Source organism: Aethalodelphis obliquidens, unplaced genomic scaffold (genome assembly GCF_003676395.1).
Source record: "Aethalodelphis obliquidens isolate GAN/ISIS:26980383/991018 unplaced genomic scaffold, ASM367639v1 scaffold89, whole genome shotgun sequence".
NCBI classification, from domain to species: Eukaryota; Metazoa; Chordata; class Mammalia; order Artiodactyla; family Delphinidae; genus Aethalodelphis; species Aethalodelphis obliquidens.
Genome location: NW_020838033.1, coordinates 6208108 through 6219995, shown reverse-complemented (window position 1 = coordinate 6219995; position 11888 = coordinate 6208108). Strand labels below are relative to the sequence as shown.

General features: G+C 43.8%; 1 protein-coding gene across 2 annotated transcripts; it reads right to left on the bottom strand.

The window, feature by feature from the left end:
- Positions 1–199: 199 nt before the first annotated feature.
- On the bottom strand, positions 200–5680 carry PSME3 (proteasome activator subunit 3). 2 transcript variants are annotated; one of them, XM_027094327.1, is made up of 11 exons: positions 5355–5671; positions 4641–4673; positions 4469–4531; positions 4168–4272; positions 2721–2769; positions 2056–2168; positions 1774–1842; positions 1570–1637; positions 1416–1470; positions 1204–1290; positions 200–589 (listed from the first exon to the last, which is right to left on the bottom strand). In XM_027094327.1, the coding sequence occupies exons 1-11, from the start codon at positions 5394–5396 to the stop codon at positions 509–511; spliced, it is 765 nt and encodes a 254-aa protein (XP_026950128.1). In that variant the 5' UTR covers positions 5397–5671; the 3' UTR covers positions 200–508. The 2 variants fall into 2 exon arrangements, with proteins under 2 accessions (XP_026950128.1, XP_026950129.1); XM_027094328.1 differs by lacking the exon at positions 4469–4531 and having other exon boundaries at positions 5355–5680.
- Positions 5681–11888: the final 6208 nt, after the last annotated feature.

Sequence of the window (11888 nt, the reverse complement as noted above, 5' to 3'; positions counted from 1 at the left end):
ATCACCAGGGCAACTGTGGCAGGGAGGATGCAACGTCCCACTGTCAAGGGACACTAACCTCCCATCAGGAAGAAAGGAGCTGGTCCCCCACACTCCGCCCCAGTTCCTACAAAACACCTAGCACTCTCCTTCCAGTTCCCTCAGTTTCTAACCAACTGATCATCAAGAGGAAGAATATACAAAGCCCAAGACACAGGAGGAAGCCAGGGAGAAAAAACACAAGTATTCTTGTGCCAATATCCTGCGTACAGAAACCTGGAGGTCTCCAGAAATTAGGACAGGGGGGCGTGGGGTACTAGGGAAGGAAATAGAAGAGTTCCTGAGGCCTGAAAAAAGAGGTAAACACGTCACAGAACTACATGAGAGTTTCATTAGGCTCTAACTAAAAACAGAGAGAGGGGTGATTACTACTTCCAGCCAGTTTCCCCATCACGATAGTCATGTAACAAACCAAGGCAATGTCGGTCTTGAGCCAGACTCACAGAGTCCCCTGGCCCTGGCCCTGGCCTCAGTACAGTGTCTCTGCATTGCTGCTCCGGGGCCGTTTGATCTTCTCGATATTTTTCAGGATCATGTCATGTAGAGTGACCTGGGAGAAGAGGGATCATGGACTCACATGTCTGTTGTACCCCTACCTCACTAGGAAAATAAGACACCGCCACAAACTCCCAAGCAATCACTCACATAACCTGGATCTCACTCACCTGAATCTGAATTCAGCATGGCTGCCCTACTACCAGGGCACACCTGGGTATATCCAGGGCCCAAGGTGTGCCCTACCCCAGGCACACCTGGGTATATCCAGGGCCCAAGAGTCTAATACATTACATTTACTGAGTACATAACATACCAAGAATTGCACTGGGTCCTTTAATGTGTTAACTGAAGTTTGAGGTTAAACTTGCCCAAGGCCACACATTACAGGTAGGATTGGTTCTAAACCTAAGCCTGACTCTAACACCCACATCTTCACCCCTATTCTATGTTGTGCCCTTTCCCATCCAGGTAGAAAGAAGGGAGATGCCCAGCTAGATACCTTCAATGACCTCATAGCTCTCAACACTTGGCTAATGGGCAGAATTTGTTCCACTCATTTTACCTCCACCCCCGCCCTCCATCTCAACCTCCAGAGAGTGGCAAGAAAATGGTCACCAGAACTAAGAGAAGCCAGAGCAACTGTGGGCAGGGACCAAGGTTACTTACATATTGATTCCTTAGCTCTGATATGATGAGCCGAAGGCTGATATATTCTTTCTCATCAATCTCTGTCACGGTGCGGCGATAGTCCTCCTGAGAGCGGGGCGGAGAAAAGGCTAGTTCCCAAAGCCTGACTGTCCCCACATGGCTCCTCCCAGAAACAGCCACTCCTCCCGGTCCTACCACTTCCACCCTCGGCCCACAAAACCCTTACTTACCACATGGGGATATTTAGCTATTTTAGAAACCAATTTGGCTCTTGTAATATAATATCTGGAAGGAGAGAGAAGAGGAGGAAGCTGCAGGAGACCCTGGACAGTGCTTACCACCTCATCAGCCCCCAATTCCCGGGCCAAGCCCAAGCAGCCCTACCTAGATATCTGGTCCAGATAAGATGCAGCTTCACTCTCAACAGTTCTTAGTTCTGCAACTGTCTCCTCCTGAAAAAACAACTGAGTCAAAAGTCACTTCCATATCACCCCAAGGCAGACCAAAGAGAAAGGGAAAACAGAAAAGCAGGGGAGATGAGATTACCTCCCAAACCTTCCTCTCCAGTTTCTAATGCAAGCACATTACCTGAATGGACACCCCAAAGTTGTTCCCATCTTCTATCCTAGGAATCAGGAGTTGTACCCACATTTTGACCTGGAGAGTGAGGAGACCAAAATATACATATGAGGACCTTGGCCTTTTCTACTGAAGCCACGAAGTATACAATTCATGCTGCTGGGGCCAGATGTCAGGAGCACAGGAGCCAAAATAGACTTCCAATTCCCACATCATCTCCACGCCTCCAGCCCCATATCCATCATCTTGCATAGTTCAAGCCAGGCTATTTGGGGTCAGCCCCTGCCTCACCGTGTTGCATTTCTCGATCAGCAGCCGGATCTCAGGCTTCACTTTTTCAATAATGTCCACCAGCTGCTGGTTGCTTTTTAGCATCCCATTGGGCATCACGAACACCTTGGTTCCTGGCAGGGACATGAGGAAGGTTAAATGATTTGGATGGAAGGCAGGACATAGCACTCCACCCCTTTCTCTCTTTCCCAGACCCATGAGATGCTATGACCTCTGCCTTTTATCTGTCACAACTCTATCTATAAACCTTGACACCCCCACGAAATCAAAAAGAGAACGCATGGATTAGCAAATGGGTGTCTAAAGTATCCCAAAACTCTGAAGGATAAAAAAATTAAAACATGCTCTATAGACTTAATGTACCAACTATTACTGAAGAGGAAAAAATGATATGGAACTGTGACTTCTGTGAAAAATCTGTGATGTGTAGCCACTTCCAACCTCTCTCCCTTGGCAGTCCACAATAAGACAAACCCTCCCTATTAACTGGAAAATTAGGTTTACAGTGCTAAATAATGACAATGCTTGGAGGACTTGGGAATGCTAACGTCTGGGAAATAAATTCAGATCCTGCTTCCTGGCCAGGAGAACACAAGATTCATCCTGCATCTCAGGGCTGCAGGCCAGGAAAGGCTGGGGTGGGATACAGTGAAGGGAGCTCTTACCCTGGAAGGCCTCTTCACATTCATCCAATCTTCGCTTCTTGTAAGTGGGCTAAAGATACAAAAAGATGGGAATTAGTCTGCTTGACACCTACATCCCCATCATAAGCTACCCTTCGAGCAAGTTTAATCCCTTCCTTGACCCCATTATTAATTTACACACAATTTACTAAGCACATACAAGGCTTTAAGAGAAGATTCTTGGGGCCTCCCTGATGGCGCAGTGGTTAAGAATCCGCCTGCTAATACAGGGGACACGGGTTCCAGCCATGGTCTGGAAAGATCCCACATGCCAGCGAGCAACTAAGCCTGTGTGCCACAACTCCTGCACTCTAGAGCCCACGAGTCACAACTACTGAGCCCACGTGCCACAACTACTGAAGCCCACATGCCTAGAGCCCATGCTCTGCAACAAAAGCCACCACAATGAGAAGCCCGTGCACCGCAAAGAAGAGTAGCCCTCGCTCGGCACAACTATAGAAAGCCCGCGTGCAGCAACGAAGGCCCAACGCAGCCATTAATTAATTAATTAAAAAGATTCTTGCCACAAAGCAACTTAAACTCTAGTTGGGAAGACCAACCTTTCAAGAAATATAACAAATTAAGCAATTAGGGGTAATTCCCTGGTGGTCCAGTGGTTAGGGCTTGGCACTTTCACTGCCAGAGGCCTGGATTCCATCCCTGGTTGGGGAACTAAGATCCCACAAGCCGTGCGACATGGCCAAATAAGTAAATTTAAAAAAATTTAAAAATTAAGCAATTGGGCAGGGGGATACTATAAAAAACAGGAAAAATGAAGCACTGAATGCAGAGTTAGGATAATTAAGGGAATAAATACAAATCTGCTGGTTCCACAATGAAATGCGATATTCAATCAACAAACATGTATTTAGCACCTGCTATGTACCAGAAACAATGCTAGGTGCTGGGGATACAAAGATAATTAAGATAGTTTCTGCTCTCCAGAATTGCAAGTTCTATCAATGAGACAGTAATGCAGACAAAGAACAATACAGTACAGTGTCATCAGTGTTATAATAAAATGTGGATATATAGCTGATAAAAACTAGGCACTAAAGATACACAAAGACTAGGACTGCAGTTACATAGCAAGAAGAACTGTTCATTCCATAACAACACTCAAGACACTGAAACGGGTAAGAAAAGTCTTGCCTAGAGTCCTGGGGACAGACCAGATCACCTGAGGGAACCTGTAGCTATTTGTCCTATTTTTAAACTCACTCTAACAGAGTAACATTAACATATTCACTTCATGCTACAAATGAAAATCAGGATCTAAAGGGGGTGTACTTCAGTCATAACATCTGTAAGAATCCTCATTCCCAGATCCAAATCCCACTGTCCCCTCTGTATATGTTCACACTGAGCAGGGAATAATGAACAGAGAACCTACTGCTTCCGAACACAAAGATAAATATACGACACTTACACCGTCCAGTCCATCATGGCTATTGGTGAGAAGAATGGGGTCAGGGACTGGGAGATTCATGTCTGAGTGGATCTGAGTTAGGTCATGGATGTTTAGGATTGGTTCCTGAAAGAGAGAAGCCCACCCCGAAAACATTAGTTTTTTTCCAAGATGAACAAAGAAGTATTTCATTTAAAGGGCAAGAAATGAGAGCGCTTTACAGTACAAAACAAAACAGAATTAACACGTGATTTGTCCCATTTGACAGAAAGACCGGGGCAAAAAAATGGGGGAATCTGAGAAAAAGAAAAGCGTCTCTCACCTTCAAAAAACTATCAAGTTCTAACAATTTCTTTGGGAAAAAATTTGCCACCAAGTCTTCTGCCTAAAGATGAGGGAAAATACAACCGAATTAGTAACTGTGGGAAGGTCTGTCTCCTCTGGGGAACTCCCGACTATTAACCAACATTCATTTTTCTATTTATTTCACTCACCTCACTTGTGATCCGTTCCCTGAAAGAATCAACCTAAAATTAATAAAGAAAACAATTCACTATGAGTAAGTCAGTACCTGGCAACAGAAGTATGGGCAGGATGGGGAAACCCAAATCCAACTGTCTTCCCCTCACCCTGTAATCGTAATGAGAAGCTGAGAGGCCCCCAGACTGCAAATACTTTTTTTCTGAGGATCCATTTCTCCATCTCAGGAGAAGGAAGCCGGGCTTGAGGGCAACACCCGCCTGTCTTCCCTCCCTCCCTCCCTGTTCTGAAGCTGTCTGACTTTAAGAGCAGACAAAAGACAGGTAGGTGGGGGAGGTGTGAGCTCACAAACGTTGTCAACCACCATCCAAACCTGGCCCAGGATACGAGGCAGGCCTGATGCCAAGGGCAGGGGCAGCAGCAGCGTCCGGAGGCGGGGACGCTGCTGGGCTGGGGGACTTCCAGCTGTCACTGGCCTAAAGAACTTAAGTCCACCACGTGTCCGCAGAGGTCTCCCCGGGCTCTCCACTATTAGACGGGGTACAGAAGGCCATTCCATATTATCCTCTCCCCCGATGCTGTCCCGGGGGTGGGGGGCTGGGCTGAGCCGAGCGGAAGCTCAGGGCTGGTGTCCCCAGGGAGACAAAGACGCCGTGGGGAGTGGGGAGCCGGTCAGACTGCTCGGGGATCGAAGCGAGGGGTAAGGAGGCCCGGGCCGGTGCCGTTACCTTGAGCTTCACTTCCTGATCCACCTTCAGCAACGAGGCCATGGCCGGGCCGGGCCGTGTCCGCTCCGCTGGAGACCGGAGGCGCTGTGGGCTCCGGGGAGGGGGTCAGAGGGAGGCGGGAATGTCGGCTGCTTTCGGGACGCGGCCGCCCTCGCTGGCTCACTCACTGCTCTCTCGCTCCCTCCCTTCGTGCCGTCCGCCCGCCCGCCCGCCCGCTGCCTGTGCCTTCTGCCTGCTCCCTCTCTCGCTCGCCCTCCCGGCTTTCGCCGCTCACGCCGGAAGTTACGTCACAGACAACCGCCGGGATTTCGGCGAGGATGCGCACAAGCCCTGCGCAGCCGCGCTGAGGTTCGGCTCTGGACATTCTTATTTCCGGGCTCCTCTCCGCTCTACGGGTGAAATAAAAGGGAGTGCGGCCAAGGGCGGTTTAGTGAGATCTGAGGCTCAAAGAGACTCGGGGATTACTTGCTTCTCTGTTATCCCGGCACTCGCCTTCTCCGAAGGGACCTTCGGAGCCGCTACCGCCTCGAGCGGGGACCCGACCGACGACGCCGTCGCGCCCCAGTGACGCCGTCGCGCCTCGACCTGAGGAAGCCGACGGTCCCCGCGCTGGGTTTGGGGCGTCTAGTCTGTGATTTCTGCCGCCTCCTTCTCTTGGCCGGAGCTCTAGTGTTAGGCTGGAGCCTAACAGAAGACAAGTCCTGTTGCACCAGGCTTCCCAACCTTTCTCTGCCATGTAGCCACTTAATCTCATACACTTTCACCTCAGTGATCAACTGCCTGATGGATGGGCAAATTGATGCCTGGAGGCCGGTAGTGCTTGTCCAAGGCTGCACAGTGTTTCCAGAAAATCCAAGACCAGAACTCAGATCTCCTAACTTCTAGGGCAATGCTGTATCCATTTTCCTCATGGAAGGCAGAGTCTCTAACCCTTAATTCACCCACTCATGGTCTCTTAACATTGGTTATTTCGCTCTAAAATGGACTAGGCTCTGAGACAGCAGTGTCTCAGAGGCTAGAAATAATGTGTCACTTATATAAGTTAAAATCTTCTAGCAGCCACATTAAAAAGTGAAACAGGTGAAATTAGTTTTAATCATATTTAACCCAGTTTAACCAAATATTATCATTTCATCATGTAATCAATATAAAAAATATTAATGAGATCTTGTACATTCTTTTCTCATACCAAGTCTTTGAAATCCAGTATGAATTTTACACTTACTTGCACATCTCAGTTCAGAGGAACCACATTTGCAGTACTCAGTAACCATATGTGGTTAGTGGCTCCTGTATTGAACAGCACAGTTTTGGGAAATCAAAGGTAAACAAGACTCAAGTTCTCTGGTCTCCTGGGACTTAATACTTGGGAAAGACACCAGAAAGTAAACTGACAACATAATTGCAAAATCTGATAAATGTTAGGGGAAAAATGACTGACAGAGAGAACGCCAGGGGTCTATTTTAGTTAAAATGGCCAAGAAAGGCCTCTCAGATGAAGCGACAGGCTAAAAGGGTGTAAAAGGGTTAGCTTGGGAAGAGTGATGGAAAGAGCCTTCAAAGGTATGGGTGCAGCACAGGGAAATGCCCTGGGGAAGGAAAGTGGTTGTCCAGTTGAAGAAATTTTTTTAAAGAGCATATTTATTTATTTATTGGCTGCACTGCCACCAGGGATCAAACCCGTGACTCCTGCAGGAAGCGTGGAGTATTAACTTCTGGACCACCAGGGAAGTCTCCGTTGAAGAAATTGAAAGACTAGTTAGTTAGTTGGGGGTGGGAGTGGGCTGGGGAGGGTTGTTAGGAAACAATTTGGATTAAGTGCAAAGGCAGGTCATCTGATTTACATTTTATCTTGAGCACACCTCTGTGTTAAGAGCAAGGGAGGGACTTCCCTGTGGCGCAGTGGTTGGGAATCCGCCTGCCAATGCAGGGGAGACGGGTTCAAGCCCTGGTCCAGGAAGATCCCACATGCCACGGAGCAACAAAGCCTGTGCGCCACAACTACTGAGGCTGCGCTCTAGAGCCCACGAGCCACAACTACAGAGCCCGCGTGCCTAGAGCCCATGCTCCCCAACAAGAGAAGCCACCGCAATTAGAGGCCTGCGCACCGCAAAGAGGAGTGGCCCCTGCTGTCTTCAACTGGAGGAAGCCTGTGTGCAGCAACGAAGACCCAACGCAGCCAAAAATAAATAAATTTATTTTTTAAAAAAAAAGAGCAAGGGAGGTGGTGGGAATACACAGTTAAATGAAGTGTGACTGACTATGGCCTCTGGAATCAGAGAAACCTGCCTTCAAATCCCACCTCAGCTCCTTACTAACTGTAATATCTTGGGAAAATTACTGAAATGCTGAGTCTCAGTTCCCTCATCTGTAAAATGGAATTTCAGTTATTATTAACAAATAGTATGCAATTTTGTAGGGTTGTTAAGAATACTGGAAATCACATATATGTAAAAGAACTACTACAGTGCCTGGATACAAGGCAGGCACTAGATAAACAGTAGCCATTATCAGACAAGTTACCTGTTCATGCTTAGCATGAACTTACCTCATGCTTACCTTAAACTATATAATTATTATCAGCCCCATTTTCAGACTCAAAGTTCTTTTCCACTTATTCAAGACCACATACAACATAGCCCATACTACCCATCTCGTGCATTAACATCTAACGGTTTTCCGCCTTTTACCCCTGCTTTCTGTTACACTTGTCCCTAGTAACTTTTCAACTCTGATCTGGAACTTAACTTCAGGAATGCTTTCCCAAATTAACTACATCCTATTTTAAGTGTGCCATTACCCTGCATTTCTTTCAGAATTGATAACTTCAGCTTGAAAACTTAATGTGTTTCTGCTTGTTGAAATATGGCTTTGTTCTCAAATAATTGTATTTTGTCTTCTTCAAGTAGGGTTGTAAGAAGACAGATACACATTCCTTTTTTATTTCCCTTTCTCCTCCCTTATCCAAGTGTTTTATGTAATGTGCACTCATTTGTTTATTTATTCAGTGAACAATTGCTGAGGGCACTGCTACATTTAACAAACTATTCATTCCTGGGTGCTTATGAATCAAACATGATCACTGATGACTGGTCTTATTTTAAATTCATGTCCACAACGTTCAAATGGGTGCTCCTGGGAGTCTCAGGTGTTCCTTGGCTTGGAGACAACCATCTTCTCCCTGTGTCTCTTCACATGTCTTCCCTCTGTTCATGTCCACCTTTGTGTCCAAATTGCCCCTTATTATAAGGACAACCAGTCATACTGGATTAATGACTTAATGACCTCATTAACTTGATCATCTGCAAAGACCCTATTTCCAAACAAGGTCCCACTCACAGGTACTGGGGGTTAGGACTTCAACATCTCCTGGGAGAACGTAATTCAACTCATAACACCTACCATTATCTGAAATCACCTTATTCATTTGTTTATAGGTTTATTGTCAAATTCTCTCCTCAAGAATATAAACTATTAGAGCAGCTCACCAGTGTATCCTCCCAGACCTAGACGAGTGACTGGCACATAGCAGGTCTTCAATAAATATTTGTTGAATTGATGACAATATGTTGATTATTCACAATCCCTCAGGCACTACACATACTGATTGTCATATATTCTCTAAGCAGCCGAGCACACGGAGAGTTTACTACGTGCCAGACATTGCTCTTTGTGCTTCATATTATTAGTTCATTTAATCATCACACTACCCTATGTGACGTACACTATTATCCTTATTTTAATCTTTTCTCTTTTTTTTTCTTTCTTTGGCCGTGCCGCACAGCATGTGGGATCTTGGTTCCCCAACCAAGGATCGAACCCATGTCTCCTGAAGTGGAAGCACAGAGTCCTAACCACTGGACCACCAGGAAATTCCCTATTAATCTCATTTTACAAATATGAAAACAAGGTACAGAGTGGTTGAATAACTTGCTCAAGGTCAGGGTTGGTAAATGACAAAGACAGACTTCCAAACACACAGTTGTCATCTCTATAGGCCCTACCTCTCCAGAAGCCCTTTACGTCTCCCCGCCTTTCTGAGATGGTGTTAGTGGCAGCCACACAGGAAGAAATGTGGGACTAGAAATCCGCCACACGAGGCCTAAGTGAAAATTCTTTGAGGATGATTCCACCCATCTCCTCTAGAGGGGGTCTCATGCTGAAAGATCCGAGAGGAATAAGGGTTGTAAAGACCATCTCTAATTAGCAATACCAGGAGAAAATCAATCTAGTCCCACATATTACATGTGATGCTAATTATAGGAGGATCGTACACATTTAATATATTAATAGGAAAGTCACTTCTGGAAGTGGGAACAACTTTCTAAGCAATATAAGTCATCAAGAAAAAAAAGCAGATTTGAATTCATAAAAACATAAAACGTCTGCACATCTGGAAAACACCTTAGTTAAACAGACCATTCATACAAATTAATGAAACATACTGAGAAAAATACTAAGAACCTAATAGACAAACAAGCAAAGGACACAAACGAATTTCACAAAAGAGGAAAACCTTCACAAAAGAGTCCATATTTACAAGGAACCAATGATATATCAACTAAAATAACAAGGAAGAGCAATTTTTTTGCCCTCGTCCCTCAACTATATGATATCTAATACTGGCCAAGGCATCGTGAAATAGGCTCTCTCATACATTACTGGAGGTACAATATAATTATGTGCAACCACTTTGGAAAACAATTGCTAACGTTAATCAAGAGACCTGAAATAGCCAAACTCGGTAATCCCAGTTGTGAGGTTCTATCATTAGGAAACAGTAAGCTCTTCACTGCAGCATTATTGTAATCACCAAAACTGGAAGCAATGGAAATTTCCAGCAACTAAGAAACACATTAAGGTAGCGCACTTGATGCAGTGTAATGCAGTCATGAGAATGACAATTACAAAAACTGTATAGCAACATGGGAAAATATTTATTATGTAATGTTAAAGTTTAAAAGCAGGATACAAAAACTGCACATAGATTACAAACATAAATACAACCTTGTTAAAATACATAGGGAAAAAAACATCATAATGGAAAACATAAAAATTATAGTGTGGTGAGATTATGGGTAATTTCCTGACACTATTGCCCTAACTTCCTGTATTGTTGTATTTTCTTTCTGTAAAATGTTTAATTTTGCTGTAAATGAGTTATAGGCTTATTGTTAAAAAAAATCTCACAGTACAAACTTGTATGAAGTAGAAGTCTCTGTCCCGTTGTTCGGTGAAGGACACTGCTTGCTGTACATCATTTCATATAACATAACATTTAACATGTCATGTTATATACCACATATGTTACGTTGTTTTCTGTACAAATGGAATCGTATCATGTTTACTGCCTATAACTTTTCTTATTTCAATTGATAATCATCTCTTGCCTCAATTCATGCAAAACCTCCCAACTGGTCTCCCTGCTTCTACCCTTGCCCTCCTTCAGACCATTCTCAAAGTAGTCAAATGAACCAAGTAAAAAGCAAGTTACTTCATTCTTTCTAATGGTTGCATAGTATTCTGCTGAATGAACACCACCATAATTTATTTAAACAATCCCTATTACTGAAGGAAATTTAGCCGTGAACTTTCTTGTACATCTATATTTGATCACTTGCATATCTATGAGGACAATTCCTAGAAAGAAATTTTGTGAATCAAAGACTATGAACATTTAAATTTTTGAAAGACATTCCCAAACTGACCTCCAAAAAGATTATGCTAGTTTACGCATGGAGTTCCCCAACTGCTCATCAACACTCGATGTTATCAACTGGTTCAGCCTTTACAATCTCATAAGTGAGAAATGCTGCCTGACTTGTTTGATTTTCACTGACTTAAGTACAAGTAAAATGAAATATCTTTTAATTTTTTCAATCAACCATTTGTTTTTCTGTGAGCTTTTTCATATTCTTTGCCCATTTCATTACTGGCCTATCGGTATTTTTATTGATTGAATAGACTTCTGTATATTAAGAAAATTTACCTTCTTTCTTATGAGCTGCAACTATTTTCCATATTTTTCTTTCGTAACTTTTTTTTACAGTGTCTTTGATAGTTCAGAAAGTTTTAATTTTTGAGTACAATTCAGTATTTTCCTTTTCAGCTTCTGATTTTCATGTCATGCTTAGACAGACCTTCTCTACTTCAAGATTATAAAAAATATTCACTCATGCTTTCATCTAGTACCTTTAATCATTGCATTTTTGACACTGAAATTTGTGACTAACTTCAAAAAGTGAAGTAGAAGATTCAACTCACCACCATTTACATGGCTCTTTGGCCCCACCCATCACTTATTAAGTAGTTTATTTCCCCACTGATTTGAAATACTAGCTTTATCACATACTAAATCCCCCTGTATACTTGGTCTATTTTTGAACTCTAGTCTGTTCCACTGATAGTCCTGCACCAAGACAAAAATGGTTTAGCTTTATAATTTCATAATACGTTTCAATATCTGAAGTGTTCGGCTTTCCCTAATTATAATTGAAATTTTAAAATCTAAAATGAAACAATAAAGTTTACCTC

Bases quoted from the DNA above. Each gene is read 5' to 3' on its own strand.
- PSME3 (XM_027094327.1), bottom strand. From the start codon at position 5,396: ATGGCCTCGTTGCTGAAGGTGGATCAGGAAGTGAAGCTCAAG. The intron at 2,169-2,720 runs GTAAGAGCTCCC...TGTCCCTGCCAG, and splicing joins ATGTGAAGAGGCCTTCCAGG to GAACCAAGGTGTTCGTGATG. The intron at 1,638-1,773 runs GTAATGTGCTTG...TTGTTTTTTCAG, and splicing joins ACTTTGGGGTGTCCATTCAG to GAGGAGACAGTTGCAGAACT.